Raw genomic sequence first — 25,560 nt, 5'->3', positions numbered from 1 at the left:
TCATGTCCCTGGAAGCTCACTCCTCATGGTAAGGGATAAGTTTTCATCAGCAGTAGTATGAGTTATCAATAAAATGTGGCTCTGATTCTGTTTTTCATCTAGATTGACGTTCTTACATTTGACAGATACATGAATCCAAATGAATGATTTGGAACCTGCGTCATATCAGCTACAGAGAGATGGCATCATTTATATACCCTTATCCATTGCTGTACAAAGACCAGATAACACTTTCTATCTCAAATAGATGAGGAAAGTGCAAATTTGATGCAGAATCTGAATTATTATCATTCCCTTATCTGCCTTTTATTGGTTTGAGATCCAACCTGACACAAAATTTCATCAATACCAGTGGACGACTTCCACAGATGTGTTCCTGACAGGAAAAAAAAATCAGCCAAAGATAGGCACAATACTGAGGTTGTATTTGCATCTAAAAACACTCCATCTGAAGGGCTAGATTATCCCTACCCCTGTATCCCCTAAAGAAACGGGACACTGTCCTACACAGGAGTGTGTAAATCAGAGGGGTAGGGCTATTGGATTGGGCCTACAGACTCCACTTTGTGGTAAACAGTTGAGGACAACAAGATACAACACAACAAAGTGAGGAACAGCTTCTCTCCCAGAGGCCTCCATCACCCATGTCTCCACCCAACCATAGAATGTATTACAAGGCCTGTCAGCTCACACATTCATCACTGTGATACATACGCACACACTCACATACACACACTCACACACACGAAGGACTGTGACAGACACACACATTAAAGATTGACACTAACACAGATAAGTCGGTATATATTTTTCATTTTAACTGCAATACATGAATTTTAATAATCACAATCAATAACATCCACGCCCTCGACAGCAAACGTGCACATGTTTATCTGAGTCAAACCAAATGCATCCATTTTCATGCATTAGCTCAGAGTACTGTGCATTTCAAAAGATGCTAGTTGAAAAAAAAAAACACTTTAGACAATCAGGCAAAACAGGATCAATTCTCAAGTTAAATGCTCATGTTGGTTCCTTTGAGTTGCTCCTCGGACTCAAAAGTAGCATTAAAATTCGATGATAATTGAAGGATTTCCCAGGTGACCGGCACCGAGGAGGAAGCACTCTCAGTGTTATCCCAGCCCACATACTGTTGTGATAATATTTCAGGCCTTGGCAAGGACAACACACACCAGCCATTGGGGAAGCTTGATTCTTTAGAACTATCGTTAAAGTCGTAAGATTTAAGGAATGTTCTTTGATCCGTCTGTGATCCGTCTGAGGGACACTATAAGGTCTGCTTGTATTTTGCTGCTGGTGGTTGGGTTCGTGGCAAATGTACAGTATTGGTGGCCTGCCACCACAAAAATCCCAGAAAAATGGATCGCGAAAAAACCACCTTGGACACAAAAATCCTAATTTATTATTTGTGAAATGATAAATGTTTTAATAGTCGATGATCCCTGATTGTTTGTGACGCTGATTTGGTTCTCACCTTTTATTGGATCACTCTATGCCACACACTCACACAAATATTTACTCAACGTGATTGGTCATAAACAAGTCTTTCACAATGAGATGATAATATCCCAGCTGTTTGGAACTCATCACTCTTTCTGTCCTTGATGCAGAGAACTTTCCGTCACTCCTCTCTGAATGCTGTACAGACCATTAATGTTACTGGGAATGAATTACACATATTAACTGGGATGATCTCGACAAATACACAGTACAGATGTACTGTAGCTATGATTTGCTGCAGCACGTGTTGTATTTTAGTTGGCTATTTATGGAGGCAGACATAAGTTTGATCTAATGTTTCCTACAGTGACGATTAAGCATTTCCTATCATGGTATATCATTTTATTTGAATTAAAATGTAAATTTATGCTTTAATGTGAATCAATGAATTCAAGATAATTCCCCTAACAAACTCTATACTGTATGGGATGGGGGAGTGGGGGAGGATGTCTTCCTCTCCATTCACATTTTACACACCTCGCAGAACACTATAGGCAGACCCTCCAGCTAATGAGCTCAGATTTGAGTAGCATGACCCTGATGATTCACTAATGCAGTCTGCACTAAGTATAATATTACTACACTACCTCTCGCTCATTGTATAAAATAGCTAATATAATACAGTACAGAAAGTAATTTGGCGACTCAGGCAGACATATCAGGTTGATGCCAGCCGTGGAGGTCAGAATGAGACTGAAGCTAATGGTGCAATAAACTGTATGACTGTTTAATTAGAGGAAGTGAAATACATTTAACAAGCCCGTCGTTCTTTTGTAGTAGATTCCACCACGGCTTCAGCGTGACAAGACGTGAAGCCGCTGTGGAGGGCATACCTTTACAGATAGCCTTAATTTATACACCGGATTAACATTGAGAAGGTGCATACGTGTGTATTCTAATGTCTTCATGTTGGAGTTTTGAAGCAATAAGACAGGAAATTAATATCTATATCATAAAAGCAAGGAAATAGCTGTTTTACTCTAGCTTTAACTCTGTCTGGTTGCCTTTATATTTACCACATTGTTTAGGTCCATGGGCCCACATGAAGGCTCCAGCAGGTCAGAGATGTTAATATATGTAAATTTTCCTCTGAATGTGGAAACATTCAAAATTGATCCTGTATAGAGTTGAAAGATTTAAGTCCAACACTTTTGCTTTTCAATTCAAATTCCATTTCGAATAATGGGGGAGGAGATGAGCTGTTGATGCTGCTACTGTTGATAACAGTGATGATAATGCACATAATTGAAAACTGAGTATTCTGAGCAGCATCACTCTCCTCCGCCTGCACCAGACCCAGGGGAGCAGACAAATGGAAAATATGGGAAACAACGGCTTCCTCTGAAGGAAGATTGTCGTTACTGTCCATTTCACTCAGCCTCCCCACTCCGAACTCGCTAACTCACACACACACACACCCTCACAACCCCCCACTTACTCACGGACGTGCAGAGTTACAGCGGCACCTACCGGTCGTCATGAATAAATGCAGTAGAAGATTTGCTGAGCCCTGATAAAGATCAGTTTTCAGAGTGACATAAAATGAAAAGGAAATATTTTATCTGCTTTTTATCTCGTCCTCTACTCTTTTATTCAGTCATTGTTCTACTCGTTTCTTCTGTGCGATAAACTCACGCAGCGGGGCGACATTGGTACATTGGACATTGCACATGACTGCGCGGGGTAAATGTCAAGACAAGGTTTAATTCATTTGTATTTGAAGTTTATCAGTCAGCTTATATTTCATCTGTTTTTGGTATCATTTAGTATAAATTACGCATCAAAATCAGCGACAGGACAATGAATGAGTCTTTAGAGTCCATGTTCGACTGGTTGTTATTCAGCTGTTTATAATTGGGCCACTGACTAATCTTATTTTTCGTCTAATCAATGCATCAGCTTGAGCACAGCAAGCACTCGTTCCTGTAATAAAGACGATGAGCATCAACCAGTTTTCCTCGAGTGCGACACTCTTCAGTTTCAAGATCAATTAACGCGCAATGCGCAAGGTTAAGACGCGTAATTGTCTTCAGTCGCGATGGAGACGGGTAAAGACTAGACCTGAAGGTGAGAAATAACAGCCCGAGGTTGTCCAAGGAAATTCTGGGATATTTAGATATATTTCATCAATTACAGCCAAACCTCTGACTGTCCACCTGTTTCCAGCACCAGATGAAACAAAAATATGCATATACTTATAAATCAATCAATAGACTTTCACAGCCTTATGGACACTTATTTCATTATATTATCGCGGACCAAAGGATTTAAGGTTGAAGCATAATGAAGAAAAGCATAGTAACAACCAGATGGTGCAGGAAGTTATCTTATAATTTCCCTGGTTAAGCTAATAGGCTGAAAGTCTGTGAATATAAGGAGTCACATAATTTCCTCTGTGCTCTTAATAGGCATTTCATTAATTTTTCTGGAGTGTCCTACAACTCCGCACCTCATTTTACTTTACAAGTCCGTGATTCCATCACCGCCCTGGTTCGACGTGTAGTGCACCTCCTTGGGCATTTGCCAGGAAATTGGATTGCAGTAAGCATGGGCTGTAATACAAGATGAGGCACGCTAATAAGATTCATAGTCTGCTTTTCCTTCAGAAGTGTAAAAAAAAAATAGGAAAGAAAAAACAATTTTCTATTCATGGACATCTGGAGTTCATGTGTGAAAATGAAATTGTCACAGGCCATCCTTCATCACTTCGCAATAAAAGGAGAGAGGATGCCCTTGAAACGCGCTGTCATGTTATTTTGCATATGTTATCAGGCTGCTGCGATCTTTACATGGAAGGGAAGGAACAAAGCGAGCGTATATATTTTAGATATCTCTATAGTCATTTGAATTCTCTCATTCCTCTTTGATTGGCGAGACTTTTTACGCAGGAATCAAACGGCTACCTCTTCACCAAACCGATGCTGGATGCAAACACAACTGGATGCAGGATGTTTGGTATGTATTATCCCAAACTCAAGGGCATTAGGCCAGACGACATTTTGCCAGTGAATGGCAGTAATAAAAGATGAAATCAAATTCCTAAAATTCAATTCAAATGTTCTTTTCCTTTTTTTTTTGCAAGTAGCTGTGTATCTACATGTGCCTTCTTCTTGCCGCATCTGCCTGCTGTTTGAAAGGCGGATAAATGAGCGTCTTACCTGCGCGCAGCTCACCGCGGCTGTCATACACCTGCGTCCCGGCAGAGGTCGCTCTAACGGACCGTCAAATTCGAAACTTTCGCTTGTAGCCGTGAGGTGGGCGGAAACCTTCGTCCGCACTTGACCCAATAAGCGGATCTTGTAGTGATGGAAAGTGTGGCGGGGGAAAGAGAGGAAGCTTCCGGCAGTAAACTTGATGCCAATTAACCTTTCTCTGGTGAGCGCAGGTGATCCATTAAAACCCCGACAGGTAGTTGTTTAGAAGGCGCTTGCGTTTATGTTTAACAGATTTTTAAAAATCGTTTTCCTCCTGGTGGTTTGATATTGATTTAAACTTGAACGTTTGTCATGAAGTGTCTTTAATTAACTTTAATGAATTGCTTCGTCTTGCACTGCTCCTGCTGATTAGACTGAAGATGGAGTGGCGTCAGCAGACCAGCGTCAGCTGTGCGGACGCGTTCATCGAGGCTCAACGCTGGATTGAGGTACATTCATCACTGTCGCTTCTCTTCCTGCGTTTAGCTCCAGAGGCCTTGAAGAAGAAGAAGAAGAAGATGAAAAAGAACGAATGGGGATGTCAATCATTTCACCATTTCCTTTTTTATCGATGGCTTCTATCTATGAAAAATCCCCCGCCCATTGTTGATTCAAGTCTTAACACCATGAACAGCTGATGCTCATCGACACACGTGACACTGCAGGAACCCACATCCACGCAGCTTGGTGCATGTTCCCCCTGATAGACTCCAGGTTCTTGAGAGAATCATCACAAGTAGTGAAGATTAAAAAGAAGAAAAAAAAAATCTAAATTGGCTCATGGACTTCAGAGAGAAATGAAAGCAAGGAGGGAAATTGTAGTGTGTGTGTGTGTGTGTGTGGGGGGGGGGGGCTGAGACTATGCAGCAGCATGTGTTACACTACTAGGTGTGTTCTTATTGTCCACTGAGATGTGGGCTTGAGTCTGCTTTGAGCTCTTTACACACTGACTGGTTTGTGCGATAGCTGCATGGCGTAGGCAGCTTTTGTCTCGCAGAGGTTGTGCAGGATGTGGTTTTATAGCTGTGCTGTTAGAGTCTGTTCCTCTTCCAAATACTGTCGAAGATGGAATCCTTAAGTCATAACTAGTGACTACAGCTTGCTTAGTGTGGGCTCTGAATGCTGACTGACTCTTAAGTAAGACCATTAATGTCAGTTGTGACTGAGTGGCTCATAATTGGACTTCTGTCGGTTTCACTGGTTTATTTTCCTGCACTGATGGAAAATATGCAAAAGAAGTGAGTTGGTGTGTTTTTGTATAGGAGGAATGCAGCTTTTTAGAAAATGGTTAACGTGTCAAATTCTTTCTGGGCCATACAGCAATTGTTTTGTGGGATAATAAGCATCCAGATATTGTAGTATTCAGAAATTGTTTCGTTTTATCATTAACAGCAACACCAGGAGCAATTACTTGTAAACGGTTTCTCAATTTTGATTAGACTGGGAAAGAAATAGAAATATATTGGCTTCTTCCACCTTGATGAACAGACTCTTAGATTTTGATGAATGGGTATTGGAGCATTTTAGAGGCACGGCCCTAATGAGAGGAAATTGTATAAATGTAAATGGAAGTTTGGTTTTGATTTAACTATTTTATTGACTATTAATCAATTCCTCTCTCAAAATGAGAAATGTAATCGTAATTTGCTTAGAACCCATAAATGTTTCAGTTTGTCCAACTTGCAGTCAAGAATCTGAAGATGTTCATTTTGTGTTTGAAAAAACGTTTCTCTTCTGTGAGTAGCCAGAGTTGGCAAAGACTTTATGTTATTGCTAAAAAAGGATCATCTGAAAATCAAGTTTCAAATTAAGTGCACGGCAAACGCCCATTCAGGAAGTAAGAAAAGATCCAAAGAGAACGCCTGAGGAGCCGAAGGCGTCTAATCTTCACCTAAGAACCCGCACACTGAAAGGAATCTTTGATCAACAGTTTGAGATCAGTTTATTAGTTGCCTTATTAGTTGCCTAGTTCTCGTAATAAATGACTTTACTTAGAATTGGATCTAGACTCGTTGATGATATTGTATTTGTTCTGAGCCCAAAATTACATCAAAGCTATCCAAAGGAATCTAAGTCTCACTTAAGAGCACATGGTTCCGTTGTGGCGATAGTTTATCGAAATGACCAATTAAAGTTTTGTTGCTATGGAACAGACGACATTTTGACCAGATGATTGTGTTTTACTGTATTACCCTGGCGCTGCATTGTTAGTCTGATTCCACCCAGGCACATTGCCTCCTTGCTCAGTGCACAGTTCTACCAAAAAATGAATTCTGATTGTGGATTCCTGAGGGGACTAATTAGTGAGAAGAATAGCCCATTGGGGCCCTCGCTTGGTTATGGAGCCAAGCTTTAATAGCCCCATTTTTATGTCCCCATTACAAATCCCCTTGCCTTGTGCTTGTGCCTTCTGTTATGTCATAATTTTTGATTTGACCAAAAACATAATTATTTGCAGGAATGCTTGTCCACAACCATTTTCTGTTGTTGTTTAGCATGTGTGGATATATTGGCATCTTTTGTGCAAATAGAACATTTTAAAGTTGTTTTTTGTATTAGTTGGGTGACTTTTCAGCAGTCGAGGTTAAATTTTAATAGTACCCATTGCAATTAACTTACATTGCATCTTTTTCTGGTAAGAACTACAAACAGGGGACACGCTTTCATCGTGGGCAGAAGAATTATTCTAATTAACTTCAACCAGGAACTTGTTGTTCTATATCTTGCCATTGTTGTTTTTTCACTAACTCCCACTAAACTTTATTCTTGTCAGGAGTGCATAAATACCAGGACCTTCTTCAACAGTGAAACTGTACAGTTTAATCGAATTGTTTTCACTCTATCAACCACATTGTGATTTAGGTATCATTAAAGTTGTTTTTTACTCCAGGCGATGGCGACCTTGTGTTGACCTCCACTGTCAAAACTAAAGCACCAAGTAAAGTCAATTAGAATCTCTGTGAAATATTTCATGTCGTGTTTGAGGATGATCTCATTATTTAAGTTTGAGAAGCAGTTAGGCTAATGTCCCCGTCTTATTTGATTTTCTCTGTACAATTGATCTGCTTAAAGCACGACAGAGGAGATGAAGAAAACAGTTTAAACATATGATCTACAAATAGAATACCTGTAATGGGGAACCTTTCGAAAATGTATCAACTTCAGTGCGAATGTCTCCATTTTTGGAATAACACTGGGCAAGGATGACGTTGAGAGTGTTGCAAAAACCTCAACATGCAATTTCCTCCGGGATTAATAAAGTATCTATCTATCTATGAGTCAAACCAGTAGAATCCGCTCCTGTGAGTTGCTTTGTCAATTACAGAAAAAATTCTTATTGCTGGGGGTAGGCAAGATGGTACAAATGACAAAATTTGATTTCCTGAAGAACACTTGTTTGTTTTTGTTTTTTTTAAGGAAGTAACGGGAAAATCGTTTGGAGGCAAAGACTTTCGTGCCGCATTGGAGAATGGAGTCCTGCTCTGCGAGTGAGTAATTCACAAACTGATGTCTTCTTTTTTTCACTTGGTGGTGAAACTCGGGTCAGACGGTGTAAATTGTTAGCTTAGCTTCAGAGCAAACCCGATAATACATTACAGAACCATAATCCATCTCTAAACATCACTGTAGAAAACATGTCAAAGGAATATTCAAATTCATATTAAAAAGAATGAGGCAAACAAGAGTCATTTGTAGTGGAATCAATGAACGTAAATTAGCCAGTATCTAAAAAAAGTATCTTGTTTCTATGTCCAAGATGCAGTTAATTGGTTTAGGTGAAAGTTATTATTGTCTGGATTATAAGTCTTTGTTTTCCCTTGCAGCTTGATCAACCAGTTGAAACCTGGCATCATTAAGAGACTGAACAGGCTTTCCACTCCCATCGCTGGCCTGGTGAGTGACCTGCAGTTCTTACCGTGTGTGTGTGTGTGTGTGTGTGCGCTTGCACACACGCAAAGTGTGTGTCTTTACAGATAAGTGTAGAACATTATGAAAAGTCTTATGTAAATATTTGAGTGCTGCAGGCGGTCAACTTAATCATCTGATTCAAATAAAGCTTTTAAACGCTGTGTTTAGAGGGTATAAAACATGAGGACACCTGCTCAACAGGAGGATGAGATGTTGAGTGGTTTCACGATTTTCCCTAATTTGAATTATCTTGAAACTGCAGTTGAGGGCGACAATCCACCTGTTGAACGTGTAACACCCCCCCCCCCCCCCCACAACCCCTCCCCCTCTGTCATAAATGCAAATTACTATTTGGCTTCTGGCTGTGTTTCAATGACTTCACACAAATGTGATGACCGAATTTGATTCATAGCAAAGGCTAGACATGATCCATTACAACCTTCCATCAGAAGATAATTAATAGAGCCCAACAGTGGGCGCTGGAGTGGGATACGCAATAATGAGTCAGCAGTTCTGTGAGGACCTACGGGACCCTGGTGGGAAGTATGGACCTATCGGAAGTTGAACAGTCACAGTGACGTTGGATATAGTCTGTCACAGAGCGACCATCCTGAGTATTGATCCAGAAAAAAAACCGATCGATAACACATTAGAGATCATGACTTCATTTAGAGCACTGGTTGGATGTTATCTAGCTCTCTGAATTTTGTATTTCTAGGACAATGTGAGCGTATTCCTGAAAGCCTGTGGGAAACTGGGCCTGAATGTGTCACAACTGTTTCATCCGGGCGACCTGCAGGACTTGTCCACCCGTGCGACACTCAGGTACGCCTGACATGTCAGATGGTGTGAGCGCATACAACCTGCACAGATGAGCTGCAGCATTTGACTCTCTATCGCATCAAACTGTGAATCTATTATGTTCAAGGGTTCTTATTTTACGACTGCGTTGAGGACGTTTAACACCAAGTTGCTTTAATAATACTACTGATTAAGATTCTGTTCAGTATTACAGCTGCTTTGCATTCATAAAAGTAAAAGCCTGACAAGCTGCCGGCCTGTTCTCTCGAACTTCTGATAAGGAGCTGATTATCAGAGCGAAGTGAATGTCACTAGACTTAAAAGTCTTGCTTAAAGTAAAGGTTTTTGCGTTTCAGTGATGTAACTAAATTGTGAGCCCGACAAGTGTTAACTCACAATTTTTGTCTTTACTTTTACTCTAGGAGAGATGAGAGCAGCAGAAGACTGAAAAATGTAAGCTTCCCCATGATGACTGCTCCATTTGTTCTCCTCCTCAGATGTTCTGCCTCTCTTCTCCACAGAGGAAGTCATTTTTGCTCCAGTTAGTCTGGTTCTTGGCAGAATTCAGCAAAAAATTACTGGACTGATTTCAATCAAACTTGGTCACAACAAATAATAAATTAAGTTTTAGCGTAGATACTCATCACCAAAAACCCATCTGAAGGGTATTTTATTTTCAACAAGCAGGATTTAGTTGTGGGTCGACGCTTCCTGTGCAGCCCGGACGGCGGCGAGTGGGTTATCTAGTTATTGAAAGAAGAGAAGAAGCAGCAATTCAAAAAGATGAAAAGTTCTGTTTCACTGCAGTGATGCTATAAATCAGAAGTAACACATTGCCAAACCTCGGAGGAAGGTGCCACATTTCTTGGCTCTATGTGAATTCTAATGACACATCTGCAGCTCATCGTACATCCATGACAAAGAACGGTGGAGAGACAGGTGGTTGATGGTGCCGGGGGAACTCGAAAATGTCTCGCCTGTGACACGAGAAAGATGAAGTCAGTGAGGTTCTACTCATGGCTGTGAATATTACGCCGCTCCAGACGTTGCCATGTTTGTAAAAAAAAAAACTGAGGTAAACAGATGGACTGTGCAGATGCAGTCACACACTTCCGCGAGTCGTAAGTCGATTGAGATCCAACATTACAGAAATGACAAAAACAGAAATTTAATGGCTGCCATATATCAAGAATTGATTATTCTCCCCTACAATGGTGTCCATTGTACTTTATATCATCTGTTCTGCTCCATCTAACCCAAGAAAGGTCCCATAACGCTACTGTCTAATATCCCTAGGCGGGACGTAGTCAGCAGTCAAACTGTCCTCTAAACTCGCAGTGAGGCAAACACGCATTCCAGCTCCAGTTGCTGCTGCCAGCATCAAGTGATGATGTTCACAAAGTTTATTTACCTCGGATAATTTGCAAAATGCAATGTTGCGTTTTATTACTTTGCCTTCGACTCTGAAAACTCAAATCCTCCCTCCGCCATAAGTGTGTGTGTGTGTGTGTGTTGAAAACGAGTACAGTACATGTGCACGCTTGCGTGCACTGCTGGTATTTCACATGTTTCAAAGCTTATGAAGTTTTTTTTCTTGTTTGAGAGGCCCCATTTAAATCACACAATAGTGGAATACTTGGAGCTGGTAATGAGGGCTCTTTTGTGAGAGCAATCTCTCTTTGGAATAGATGTACCATTTCAGCAATTAGGGTCAATTAGCTTCCATTGAAATCTAGTTTTCATGCAGATAGAAGTATCCCCCTGTTTTTACATGCAGTGTTGGTGTAATGTGGAACAATGTTGGCTTGTGCTGCTGCACACGCAACAAAAGAGGATCACATCATAATTAAGATAGAATTTCTCACTTGGACTACGTGCCTCTTAGAGTAATGCTTTTTAGTTTTATCACATTATTGTAGCAGCTCAGTTTTCCCCCCCGTCTACAGTTAACTCTGAGTCACTTATCCAAAGGGCCTGCTAATGGAAGAATACATCTAATGTGACTGTAAATCGGTATCTGCTCTTATCAATCTGACATGGTTGACATGAGGATCTTTTTTTGATCCTGAACATTTTCTGAAGGTATCACTGCTCAGAACAGGGATTCCTCGTTACTCGCGGTTACTGTGTTCCAGGACTACCCATGAAAAACGGAAATCTGCAATATAGTGACCAAATATTTTATTATTTACATATAATTTAAACGTTTATGAACCCTCCCCATACTGATATTAAACCACCTCATGTCTGTATTACCTTTTCCCACACTCTTGGACTGTTTAATGCACTTTAGTAAACTTGCAGGAGACCCTGTGAGTCTCAGAACGCAGCGCGCACACGGATGCTGTCAGCCAATAGCGTGAGCGTACGGTATCACGTGACTACAGCTCGTGGGAGACACTTGCTTTTCGCTCTCTCATATCCTCGGATGAGATGAAACTTAAATCTCATCATGGAGAACCTATGTATAGAATTTTAAAAAACTGCGATGCAGTGAAAGCCACACATCTTAAAAGCGTGAATAAGCGAAGGATAACTATTTTATTTAACTGACTCAACTGAACGCATAAAGTTGTCAAATTCCCACTGATGCGACCATCATGTGGGATCCCCATCTTGCTTGGTTTGGCTTACTTTGCTTCTATTGACGATTGTGGAGCAGGTGAAGTTTGAACATCAGGGTCAGCCGTTTGGTAATTTTTTTTCCTGCTAGTCACCAAGCAGATACTAAGAAGGTGTGTGTGTGTGTGTCCAGGTTCTGATCACAATCTACTGGTTGGGTCGCAAAGCTCATCTGGATGCGTTTTACAGTGGCCCTCAGCTTAACTTCAAGGCCTTTGAAGGGCTGTTAGGTCTCGCTTTGTCCAAGGTAAGCTGCTCTGCACTTGAGATGTGTCACTTTTCTTCCTGTGTAAACATTGCTTTCTGCGTCCAGGTTCTAGAAGAGAGCAATAATGTGTTCGCAAAAGACAGCTGGTATCCAGAGAGGGGGGAATGTCTGACCACAAGACAACCAAATAATCCGCAGAACTCCCAGGACCCCCGAGCCCTCCTCCCCAACAGTGAAGGCATGTTTATCTCTGTATTCCACGTAATGTCCTTGTAACCGCTGCCATCCCAAAGCGGATCCTCATTCTGACACTCTGTGGTCCTCGGTCTCTGTCTCAGTATATCAGTGATAGAATGTGAAGTTCCACACAGTGATGATAAATTTGTGTGTGATGAGAGAGGGTGAGGTGCTCGGCAGAGTCACCCCTAGAGGCTCGGTCTGCTGACGAACCAGCCATTTCCTGAAAACCTCTTTTAATTTTGCGTGTATTTCTGTGGTCCAGGCTGTGGAAGTGACGCCGAAGCTGAGCAGGAGTTCAGATTGGAGACCATGAAGCCGTCCTTCAAACAAACGGGGAGTTGGGTCCCACCAGTGATCCTGCAGAGGAAAGGAGTGGAGCAGAACAGAGTGCACAGCGGTAGCCCGCTCGCCAGGTACGAACCGCTTCTTCACTGCTGCTAACTCACCTGTCTAACTTCTCAAGTAAAACTTCTATTTTTCCTCTAACAGTCAACTTACATAAATTTTACCTCTTACCTTCAACTGTTTTGTAAATGATTTAATGCATCCTGCATCCAGTCACGCTCTCAACAGGAAATGGGTAATCGTTGTGTAGCCCTAACCCTCCAAAGTTGGTTCCTTTGCCTCCACATATCAATCATTTGCCTCTTATTTAACATCCTGGAGCATCTTTGTGTCTCCCGGGATCCGTGCCGCCGCTATTTGATCCGATGTCTGTGTGATCATCGCAATCAGCTGAGAATAAACACAAGTGTGGGTGTACCGCTCTTTGCCGCAGCGTTGAAGAAGCTCCTTTGTCTCCTCCTGAACGTACCTTTGATGAGGAGCTTTCGCTGAGAGCTCTGTGTGAGGAAGACTCAGAAGACGATCGCACCGAGGCAGACCCCGTCCTAGACGACTTGTATTTCCGAAGAGTGAAACAGACTCTTCATCAGACATCCACCAACCCCAGCTTCGACCGCTTCCTACCCCGATATTGGACACCCGAAGAGGAGATCCGCGTTCACACGATCTACCTCGGCTCTCAAAGAAGACCCTGGTATCGTAAAATGCAAGGGTTAAGGTCTGTCTTTTTTATATTTTTACTTCGATGCAAGGCTGTTGATGGTGTAATCAAAGCAAACACAAGGCAAAGCTGGAGCTGCAACTTCTTATATGCTTAACGTGCGGAAATTGTTGATGCATTGCTTGAACAGCAAGTAATTTCAAAGAAGCTTTGCGTGCAATATTAAAATAACTTGCTACGTGGTACAACTGCATGTGATTGTAGGACTTATATTGATTCTGGCCAGCTTAACTACCCCAGCAAACTAAGTCTTAGTTTGCCAAGACATGGAAGTGCTAGCCTAGATTGCAGATTTTCTGACATAACTGCTGATCCGTAAATGTCGAGTATCTCCTCTTCAATAGACTTCCTGTACTATTTGTGAAGAATAAATGATCCACTATCCTCATGTATTTTCTGTTCCTTTTCTTTGATTGCAGCCATAGAGCTTTGTATTCCTCTGAGGGAGGATTTAGCTGGGATTTCATTTCCCAGTTTGCGACGTCTGCAACTGAACAAAACACATCTCGTGCCTGAAGAACCTCCGCCGCAAGAAATTCAAAGCTCAAACGTTATAACTCCCATCTGGGAGATGCTAATATGTGCAGAATATACCGCAACACAGTCATCTCATGCTTTAAGACGCAATCCTATTCATTGTCGTGTACCGAGTTCACCTGTGACTTTGCATTTGCAATCTCCATACTACATGTGCTAAAAATATGTAAACGTTGCTCTGTCATATCTAAAAATAAACTTTCCTCTCCAGCTTGTGGAGATATCTGATATTCTGTTGTCTTCATTATTCATTCCAGTTCAGAAGATGATTCAAGCTACACATTTCAATTTGACAGCCGTAACGGAATTGTGTTATTTATACCACCTCTGTGTGGTTGCGCAGATGTTTTACAGTTCACCTTCTGTTGGAGTATGTCTTCAGTAAGGAAAGAAAGTCTGTCATAGGGGATCAATAAACAGGTTATTGCGCAACCTCTGAATTCGTCAATTAAACTCATTCCTCCAGTCAAGCTTTCTATTGGTACTGAATTATCTGTCAAACGACGTTGCCTTGTGTAAGTAATATGTGCAATTTCTCAACATAACTTTCATTTTTCTAACCAGGTGCCTTTTAGTTCGATGAATAAAGGCATTCATCAATTTTTGTTTTCGTCTTTTTGGTTTTGTAGAGCTAACCAAATCCGGGTCAGACCTGAGAAAGTTCAGGTCAACCCTGGTTGGATATGGTAAGTTCTGGAGTCTTGTTGGCTTGAGCTGCATTGACCATAATCGCCTTCTGGCTGCTTCATCTGAACGCACTTATTGTCTATTCAACTCACCCATACAGGAAATTTCACTGCAAACATCATTTGCCTTTTGTTAAATATGGAATACTTGGTTTTCTGCCCACCATTTACTTTCTTGGCAGAATAGCCCATAGAATTAATGACTAACTACGTGACTGTAATCACAGTCTCCATGCCTCCCATCAAATTGACAGTTTAGCTGTACCACCTGCTAAGTGCTGCTGGTAGATATTTGAATGTCGCATCCGACATCCTCTGATGCCCACAGCAGTCCCATTACTTGTTTCAAGTCGTGGCTATTTTATTATCCAGACAGCAACATCTGTTGCCATTTGTTTTGCAGTGTTGCTTGACTTGCTTGCCACTCTCTTCCTCGCACTTGGCTAAGGATTCTGTTGTTTGGATGCAGTATGTTCCTGTGGATGCAAAAATGTGTTGCGCTGCAGCTGTCGATGCTGTGGTGTAGTGGTGATTCTGGCATGGAGCACATCACAGAAAGCCGTCAGTGTGCGCTACATTGCAATATCATAATCCATCATGTATTTTCTGCTGCACTGTGTTTTGAGCCGGTTGCATTGTTTGAAATCCAATCTTTGTGTTCAATTTGTATCAATTATGTCTTTTTTTTGTTTTTCTTTTTTTGTCCCAACCAGGAGCAAATCCCTCAGTGACATCCCGATGGTGTACCCCGTACGGAACGTTCCTAACGCGAACATCGTTTGCGATCCAGGCCGGGCTGCGAGCGTCGCAGAGGAATGGGATGAAGGAAACAAAGTCAAGTGTAGCGCCGCTGCCAAGGACAGCGAGGCTCAGTGGCATGATGTAAGTCAATGAAAATAAAATGTCCCTCCGCAAGGTTCGATATGTAGCTTCTGCTGCACTGTGTTTAAAGATGTTATGTTACGCCAATTGTTCAGCAGATGAAGTTTTCACTGTTGTCATAAAATTGCAGATGTTTAATTTAACTTGTTTTTTATGTTTTTTGTAGGACTTAAATATTTCTCCTTTTAAACAATAAGTGATTGAGAGATTCTTCTTTACCTCGATAGCAGTAATCCATTAAATTTAACCTGCACTAGAAAAAGAATGCTGGAGTATGATTTGTCTTTAAATCTGAGATGTCAAACATGAAAGTTTGAACTAAACCAATTCCTTTTAAGATTGTTTGGAAAACATAAAGCGTTATGAGGCATAAATCTTTGTTAATGGTGTCAATTTGTTGCTTCATAACTTCTGTATTACTGGGTGTGTTTTTTGTTGGGTTTTTTTTTGGCTCAGGATTTGACTAAATGGAAAATTCGTCGCAGGAGCGCCAAATTAGAACTCAATCAGAAGTCTCAAGACCGACAGCAAGTCACCAGCCCGATGATCACCGGGGCTCTCACTGACGCTCAGAAAAATGAAGCGGTCCCACTGATAAAGAGGTCCACATGTTATCAATATTAAACTGAATCTTCCAAATCCTAGTGTTTAAACTTAAGTTGATGACGGGGTGTACGACAGTGAGACACACCCTACCACATCTTGTCTGTTACATCAGCTCCTCTTCCTTTTATATGTTGATTTCCAGAGACCTGCAGTTGCCCCACGGGACGAGCCCTACCACTTATCACTCTCCCGCTGTTCCCTCGAGGTCATCAAGCGGCGATTTCCAGCCACGTACTCGAGCACTGCTGGTCCACAGTTTCACCACTGATGCTCCAATTGGTTGCTGTAATGCTGTCCGGACTCTGGTAAGCCGGGGAAATTTGTGTTTGAAGGTTTCCTCTGGTGCAGAAACAATTCTACAAAGCGATGTGTTTAAGTTTAGTATTTTACTTTCCTTGCTGACCTATGACCTCTCAGGCTGCAGACATGCCCGTTTCTGATAGGGGAGTCTTGGGAGAAGAGACTCACTTTGCCTCCTTGGCGACGGATAAAGGAGCAGTGACCACTCCTCCTCTGGATTGCCCCTTCAGCTCCCAAACCCAAGTCAAAGCTCTGGGAAGCCCGACTGCTTCACAACCCAAGTCTGATTTGGCTCAGCCAGACAACAGTTACACAAAGCAAATATCCACTCTGATCACAACTATACAGCCGAACAAGACCGCAGAGTCAACCGGGCGCGCGGATCCTGCTCCATCTGTGTCGAGTCACGAGGAACTCCAGTTATTCACCGATCCAAAGACTCCAACTTTTTGCCCAGAAGCGGATGTATCAGCAGACGATGCCCTGGAGGACCACCAAAACCACAGGCCTCAGGAAGAGAATCAGAAGGTATATAACAAACCAGCTGTGGAACCAGGAAGAGGCCACCCGGCTCCGACCGTCTACAAGTACTTGTCCAGAGGCGGGTCGTGGCCCAGCTCGGCCAGCCTTCCCCGTGGATACCGGAGATCGGAGGGATCGCTGCGCCTCTCTTCAGCCATCACTGCCAGACCCTTCGGTGCAAAGCAGTCCTCGCTGCCGAGATTGTACACCGTAAGTCCTGCGCTTATCGCGGCTGAAGCTCAGCTGTTCTTCTTTGTACTGAGTTCAACCACATTCAGTAAAAGAAGTCATATTCTACACGGATTGCTTCCTCTAGTCGTTTCCTCTTTATTCCACTTAAAATGGAAAGAAATTAAGTGAAAGTGTAAGCTATTTTGGCTGCAGTTACTGTCACAAAAAACATAACAATGGAAACTTGTGGTTCCTATCCAGGTGACCAACAACCAGGGTCTGCTGTTAAACATTGAGAAAGACACATCTCAACTGAAAAGACAAACGGCGAGCGCCGATCTGACAGGACAGCACCCGAACTCCACTGAAGAAACAGAGGAGGTCCCTCCTTATGGCCAAACGTCCACCGACACCAACAGCTACCTCCATCAGCTTTCATCCCAAACCCACCTGCTGCCGAGACCGTACTCTAACTTGCAGCCCCATCCCAGCAACCCCTCAACTCCCCCATCCAACGCTACCATCCACCAGGAAAAGGTGTGTGTGTGTGTGTGTGTGTGTGTGTGTGTGTGTGTGTGTTTATCATGGTTATCAGCACCTGGAATAAAAAACATGAAGACTTGCTCACAAAGTGCATTCCATATTGCAGCTCCGTAGCGCTGACATATCTAGTTTCTACTAGGAAGTGCAGGACATTGGATCACATGGTGTCACCTTTACGTGTGTGTCTGTCTTTCAGGCGGATCACAGTGACATGAGAGTGAGCTTTACTCTTAAACCCAACAGTAGACCAGACTTTGGTTTCCAGACTCACTGGGACTCCACTGGGGTGAGGGTTACCTTCATTCAACCTGGTAAGACTTTGTTCATATCTAAAATTGCTCTAATTCCAGCTCATAAGCAACATGTGTGGGAATTGGGTGGACGGAGCATTGAGTGCTTGTGAACGTCTCATTTCATAAAAAGCAGGTTTTAATAGAAGCGATGTCGATGCTGTATTGTGCTTCATATACTTCTGCTCTTACTGGAGGAAAAGCAATAACATTTTCTATCCCACTCTCGCAAAAAATAGTAATTGAAGACAGGTCTTGGCACAGACGAGACATAGACAAATTGCCGCTACCGAAACAGGAAAAAAAAAAATGTTGCTGAGACATTGAGGGTTTCTCGTGTGCCTGGATGTGAGCAAGAAGTTCTTTTTCTGCCAAAAAGGATGTTGGTTCATGGATTTTGAGAAGCTGACAATTCGTGTACGCGAGCAGATAAAAGGTCACCGGGATGTTTGTCTCTAGTATGTTTTTACTCTCCATGCACGAAACAACAAAATAGTGATCTCCAACTCAACCATGAATATTTAATTAGATGTGAGAGATGGTGTCACTTACTCACCGCTGTGTAGTTTTGGCTTACTGGCCTACTTTCCAGCTCTAAGCAGCAGCCTTCTCCTCATTTTACATGTCTTTTTGTTAATGTCAAACACTTCCTGGCGCTTGATGTTTTACTCAGTCCTCTGCTTCATCTTTCCTCATTTTCCTCCCCCTGTGCGTCCCCCTACAGGCAGTCCGGCAGAGCTGTGCCAGTTGTGTGTGGAGGATGAGATTGTGTCTGTCAATGGAGTCGAGGTGGTGCACATGAACTACACCCAGTGGAAGGATAAAATGACGTCGTCCCTCCAAAACGGCAGTCTGACCATGGATATTCGACGCTATGGCAACAAGGGTGAGAAAATCAAAAGGTTACATGTTTCTATATATATATATATATATATAAACCACCCATTGAAAAGATTTTTGTTGATTTAAAACCCTTTAACTTCCGCAAGGGTCACAAATATTGACCGGTTGTTCTTATCAGATTGGAGCACCAGTGAGGGGGTTCATCCCAACCGGCCAGGCCAGAGCAGAATGACCCTCAATCTAACAGCAACAGCACCTGTTCTGATAGGTTACCCAGATCACCATGCCAACAGTGGCATCACCGCAGAATCCTCAATCAGGGAAGGGTCCAGGTTCAATGGGCAGGTGGACAACGTGAGCGGCATTTCAGACGGTTGTCATTTGAGTTAAACAATGGATGCATCAAGGTCTTCCTCCTGCATCGCAGCAGAATTAGCGGCGCTACTCGGCTTTATGTCGCTGTCCTCTCACCTGTCGCAGGTTATACCAGATACAGTCATGAATGGAGAACTTGCTGAAAACCACAGGACAGCCAGAAATAAAGGTAATAATAGGCCGTATGTTGGTGTAGATTATCTTACATCATGGTCGTGGTAACGCTTGAAGGTTGAATCTGAAGCAACTGAACTTCGGTTTAGGTTTTAAAGACATTTGTCTCCTGAGTTCTGGGAGGTATCTGGCGTGTAAACCCTTCTGAGGGTCGCTAACGCATCAGTTCATTGAGGTCACGTTGCAGCTACTCTAAAGCACCACCGGCATGGGTCAATAAGGTCATCGATCCTGATGCTAACAGCCTGAGAATGTCCCTGCAAAAGGCACAAGGGAATGAAGGTTTTTCGTCAAGTCGGATAGGAATCCTCAAAAGAACAGAGAGGTAAAGAAGGATCGGCATTAAAACACTCATCTGGTATGTGGCTGGAGTTTCTGACCTCACCTGAAGGACGGAACACCCAAACACAAACTCAGCAATGTCTTTATGCCGTCCGACACTGTCCTGACCTGTGTGTAGGCTAAATCAACCCCAGACACACACACACACAAACGCAAAGCACAACATGGGAGGGCCAGCTCTTTAGGCCATGACTCAGTCCACATGCATCTGGAGGACAAAGCACACACATCTGAGCACGACGAAAGTGAACACGGGGGACAGGGAGGATTTACGTGAGAGGGGACTGGATGAGACGAGAAGTCCGGTTGTTTCAGAACCAACACAAAAGGAGACAGAATTCTCAGCTCTACTGAATGTAATTCCTCTTCTTATCCATCCTCCCATTAGATAAAGATAATGATAGTATCACCAAGAGGAATCGGAGAATGAGGGCAGACTTTTTCAAACGGAGAGGTAAACCACATGGTTTCTCGTGCAGCAGCTTTGTCGGCGGTTGCTTGCTCATATAATCGTCGTGTCTTAGTTGGTAACAACACACAGTTTGCAAAGGGATTGATCATGTGTGCCGTAGAGCTGTGCGGTGTCTGACTCCCGCTGCTTTTTCTTTTACATCAAGGGGTTGCAGTTTTCAAGTGGTGTCATGCTTTTGCTCAGTGATTGAGCTGTTCTTCCTTTCTGGCGGCTAATCCCGTCATAACGTCCCCTCTCTCTCTGCAGGACCTGCAGGAATCAGCTCATGGGTTTACCTGTGTGGTAAATGTTTGCACTGTGTGTGTGGTATTATTGTCTATTTTTTAATCCCAAGCTCCATGCCAGTCGTCATGGAGCATCTTCTACAAATGAACGCATGCTCCACATGAAAACCTTTGTTATTACCACTCCCGACAAGAATGTTTTCCATCTGGCGAGTTGCTATTCTTACTGCAGCGCAACTCACCTGATCATTAAATTTAGTGAGCCAAGAAAGAAGCCGTAAATTTTTAGAAAGGATTTACTTGTGGAACACTTTAGAATGCTGCTACGGCGGAGAGGACACCACAAATAAGAGTGAAATCAAACGTTAATTTGCAGAATGAGACATTCGATGTGAATGCAACACACACTGTGAACTCTTTATACTAACACCTGGTCTCTCTGCGCTTTCACCCATCATAAACAATAGTTGAGCCGTCTTTTCTTGCAACATTTTGACGCAATTCTAAATTGATTTGGCTTGCTAATCTTAAAACGGTGGGCTTTTGGTGGAAGTGTGCGTTCTGAGCTCCCCTCTTCTCGTACCTGCTGTGACATTCCTCTTTTTGCTCAACCGTTTCCTTCCCAATGTTTGTCTGGGGATGCATCACCCAAAATATCGTGCAGATTTTCATCCTGACACAGCGATGGGTTTGCAAAGCCAGGATTTGCAAGTTTAATCTGGCCGAACCTTAAGGCATTTCATTTGATCGGTGGCATCGTTTGCACACAAGCGATCTTGCTAATCTCCAGCTGTGGCTGTCAAATATTTGTCTGGGGTCAGTTGGATTAATAAAAGGTGTGATGCTAATCTGTTATGTGGAGTGAAAGCAGACAAATTCTGGATTTAAAAATCATCCCCTTGTAGGATCCGGTGTGCTCACAATGCTTTGGATTTTCTTTGTTTTTAATGTAGCTTCACAATTTGCATGATGTAGACGTCTGCACATAAGAAATCATCATCTTGGCTGACGTGTTCTTTTCTCACACAGGAGGCTCAGCATCCGCGATATCAGATGTGAGTCCACCCACTTATCGAAGGATTTCTCTGCGTGTCCAGACATAAGTTATCGGCGTGTGTTTGAGTCTGTTTGTGCATCAACAGCTCCAGGTGCCCTCCCTCAGCCCCGCCTCGTCCAGCTCGTCGTGGAACCACGAGGAGGATCGCCGGCGTCAGGAGAAGTGGCAGGAAGAACAGGAGCGCCTCCTGCAGGTCGGGCTCGTCTCCATCACAGAACCGCGTCGCTTGGACGGCAGGTTGATCTTCATCTCGAGGTGGAAAGCGGTACACGTGTGTGTGTATGTGTGTGCGTGTGTGCGTGTGTGTGTGTGTGTGTGCGTGTGTTTGTGTGTGTGTGCGTGTGTGTGTGTGTTTCAGGAGCAGTACCAGCGGGACCAGGAAAGGCTGGAGGCAGAGTGGAGGAGGGATCAACAAGATGCAATGGGAGAGTTGTGTGCAGAGTTGGGGGTAATTGTTTGTGATCTGTGGAGCCTTGTCGAAAATGTGTTTATCTGAGTGATCATAAAAAAGAAAAAAATCTTGTCAGGTCATCTTTCAAGTCACTATACCAAGATTTCACCCTTTTAAACAGGAAGATCGAATCAGATTGAAGCGGAAGCAGTGTGTACAAATCTTTTCCACCCGGTCTTAATTTGTTTCTTTGCTTCCTTCCATTTCAAGCAGGAGACTTTGCAGATGACTGAAGGCAGCGAGAGCCCTGCCTTTACCCTCCAGCCTCTGAGCAGATCAGCCTACAAAACCAGAGAAGAAAAAGAAGAACGGATCCCTGACAGAAATATGTGGAGAGACGCTGGAGCAAAACCCCAGAGTGACGGACTGGTCGTGCAGAAGGACGAGACGACTGGACGAGCTTGGTGAGCAAACTTCCGAGTGTTTCCACGCCGTGAACTTCTCCTCCATTTTTACTGTATCACTGTTACGCCTCATCATTGTGTTGCTTGATTTTAAACGTTTCTGACTCACTGATTTGTTCTCTCGTCTGCGCTTCCTGCTGCTATTTGCTGGACTTTGTTGTACCTCAGGGCCGATAACGCTTGTGGCTTTGCTCGGCTGTCTAATGCACACAGGTGAGACCCAGATGACTCCAATTTCTCCTCCCTAAATGCTCTCTGACCAGGGCCTGGTGCTGTAGATTAGTGACTAACCTTATCGTCAGTGTAGAGGCTCGACGGTCTGGATGCTTGTCTTAAAGTATTTGTTTCGGATTTACATTTTTTTGCCATGTGAGTGTTATTTACAACAGAGTGAAGCTAAGGAACAGTTTGGTGCAGATGCTACAACCCCCTTTTATTTATTTTTTTTAATACTTGAATGTCATTTTCTTCCTCTAGGGCAAAATCCTCATCCACCCCAGTGTTATCCGGATCCCACAGACAGACCAGAGGTAGGTCCACCCCGATCCGTTGTCATATTTTTCTCTGCCCCGGCGAGGGATTCTGCTAACCCTCCCTCACTTTGATCGATCCAGGTGACGAGAAGAAGAAAAGGCAGTCTCTATCTAGGGTCGAGCAAGAAAGGCAGCAGATTTTGGAGGAGATGAAGAAAAGGACTCAGCTCCTGACCGACAACAGCTGGATACGTCAGCGCAGCAGCAGCTTTTATAAGGAGCCCATCTATCTCGGAGCTTCGCTGAAGCGGTAGGTTTTCTATCCAGCGTGACGATTTCACACGCTGTTAGTGTTTTCTGATGTATGTCCTCCGCAGGTTTGAGTCTCTGGACAACCTGGATTCTTTCCGTCAGTCTTCGCTACTGACACCGACGTTCAGCTATCCCCGTCCGCACTCGGCCGCCGCTAGTTACTGTACTCCAACTAGAAACTGTGCTTCCCGCTACAGCACTGGAGGAATATCACCCCAGAGGAATGTATCCACGGACCCTTCTAGTCACAACAGGTGGGTAAAGTAGTCAAGCAGTGCTTCATCTAGTGCCTGTCGTTTGGTATTTGAAGATTGAATCTTCACAGAAACGGCTCTTCACTTGTGTGGCCATCATGCCAGGTGTGAAAATGAAATGCTTCTATGGAGCTGAATATAAGACAATGCTACTACGGCAAAGACTGATGTGATCCTACCTTTAGTTTAGTCGGCGGGAGTCTCTCACCTCCAGCAGGACACCTGTCTCTGTCTGACAGGTTATTGATCTAGCAGTCATTTCTGTTTGGTCGGATTTCTCTCTGACTCATGTTTGATGCATGCGATTGGTGGAGTGCGAAAGGGGTCATTCACTCATAGTGAAAATCTCACTGGTGGAACTTTCATTTAGCTGCCTGTGGATCTTTAACATGTTGATGCGGGAGTCGGTTCATTCCCTGCAGCCTTGAGAATGAGTATGTTTTTATACTAAGGCTTGTGAAATAACTTAAACACAAGGGAGGTAAGCATTAAAGATCTTTTTTCTTTTTTTTTACCTGTGCCTCATTGTGTCAGCATGTCACCTGCCAACGATGTTCCAGAGGAAATGAGCGTGGACTCCAGGTTCGAATCCAAAACAGGAAGCCATCCTGCCAGCCCGACTATTTCCAGCTCGAGTGTGAGTCACGGCCTTTTGTGAGGCAAAAACCAACAGCCTCTCTCGGTTATTTAGGACTCAAAGCATTTGCTCCTTTGTGTTCAGTCTCAACATATTTTTAACTGAGATATAATCTAAAATTAATCATTTTAATTATTACAGCCACCGGCGCAGTCTATATGTGACCAGCATGCCATTCTCCAGATTACAGAGTGAGCAACATCATCAGTGGAAGCCATGACTCTTGTGTTTTGATAAAAATATCCACTTTGTGATAAAATGGAAGTGAATCATTTTGGCTTTCTAATTAGATGGGATCGATGTGGGGGTTTTTTGAGTGTCCTTTTTTTTTCCTTGATAATTCCTAAGAATTTAGATTTAATATATGAAAGTAATGCTGCATTATTAGTGTTTGATTAGTGATATTTTAATATTAGTGTTGATATTCATGTAATTTCTTGCTGTATTTTCCATTAGTTCGTGAGAGCTATTGAGCTATGTCCTGTTCATTTTTACTTGTACTGAAGCACTTTCTCCTCTCTCATGTCACCAAGTGCAGTTTGGGATCAGGTAGTGGTTTAAATGATGCAGATATTTGTCACGTGACTGAATGAAATATATTTTGTAAATAAAGCACACAGAACATTACCAAAAGATTTATTTTTATTTGTAGTTCATGTAGTCACCGCGTGGTGGCGCCATTGCACTCAGTGATTCGGGCATCAGCGTCATGAATTTCAGTTTGAGTTATTTGTCTTTGAGCTGCCACAAATCTTTAAATGTGTTCAGTCAAATCTATTTTGTGTTTTTACGACACTGAACATTCCTTAAAAAGAATCCATTAACTCAGAGGAGCTAAAAGCATCTTTAAAGATGCTGGTGTTTTATTCTCTCTGAAGGTACTATGCAGAAACGATGGCATTATGTTCAAAATGCCGACAAACCTGTCGGCCCTTATTTGTGACACACGGTAAACGTTAATCTCCCAGTGTGTTGCAGCAACATTGCTTCTGTGTAAAACATCAACAATTCACAGAAATGGAGAATAAATTCAGAGACTGTTTATTTTATGCAGTGAGGAGTGGAGATTAATAATGCTTTTAAATGTTTATCAGGCATATTTAAATACTTAATTCTGCTCTTTCCTGCACCGTCCACAAACTAAACACCTGATAACTCATATTTACTTGAGAGAGGAGTCTCCCGTCTTTGTTCCAACTCCACTGCAGTGACATAGTTATGTTAAACAGTTTTATCATGAGATTACTGCCCAGTATCCATCCTGTACTTGTATGGTGTTCCTCATTCCAGTCTGAAACTGCTTTGAAAGTCCATTTTTGGCAAGTTACTGATGGAACGATTAAAGTTTGTTATAGTTATGAAATACCGAAGTGGCATACTGTAGGCCGAAGTAGGGGTTTTTTCCCTTCGTCTTGAATCAAATGATCTTTTATTTACACAAATC

The 25,560-nt window shown here is 42.8% G+C and overlaps 1 protein-coding gene across 8 annotated transcripts; it reads left to right on the top strand.

Moving 5' to 3' along the window:
* The first annotated feature begins 4,784 nt into the window (after positions 1–4,784).
* Positions 4,785–24,728, top strand: LOC137600842 (LIM domain only protein 7-like). Of its 8 annotated transcripts, XM_068322734.1 has the most exons (29): positions 4,786–4,896; positions 5,089–5,164; positions 8,133–8,203; positions 8,540–8,609; positions 9,343–9,449; positions 9,848–9,878; positions 12,181–12,294; positions 12,361–12,493; positions 12,758–12,908; positions 14,728–14,784; positions 15,498–15,666; positions 16,123–16,268; positions 16,415–16,577; positions 16,690–17,304; positions 17,527–17,802; positions 18,005–18,119; positions 18,823–18,984; positions 19,120–19,295; positions 19,422–19,485; positions 21,558–21,583; positions 21,671–21,778; positions 21,944–22,033; positions 22,247–22,440; positions 22,609–22,653; positions 22,918–22,970; positions 23,055–23,223; positions 23,291–23,479; positions 24,014–24,116; positions 24,258–24,728. In XM_068322734.1, the coding sequence occupies exons 2-29, from the start codon at positions 5,096–5,098 to the stop codon at positions 24,309–24,311; spliced, it is 3,720 nt and encodes a 1,239-aa protein (XP_068178835.1). In that variant the 5' UTR covers positions 4,786–4,896; positions 5,089–5,095; the 3' UTR covers positions 24,312–24,728. The 8 variants fall into 8 exon arrangements, with proteins under 8 accessions (XP_068178831.1, XP_068178835.1, XP_068178798.1 ...); XM_068322697.1 differs by having other exon boundaries at positions 21,671–22,033; XM_068322722.1 differs by having other exon boundaries at positions 4,787–4,896; positions 21,671–22,033; positions 22,250–22,440.
* The last annotated feature ends 832 nt before the right edge of the window (positions 24,729–25,560 follow it).

Source organism: Antennarius striatus, chromosome 1 (assembly GCF_040054535.1).
Source record: "Antennarius striatus isolate MH-2024 chromosome 1, ASM4005453v1, whole genome shotgun sequence".
NCBI classification, from domain to species: domain Eukaryota; kingdom Metazoa; phylum Chordata; class Actinopteri; order Lophiiformes; family Antennariidae; genus Antennarius; species Antennarius striatus.
This window is presented reverse-complemented; position numbering and strand designations above follow the sequence as displayed.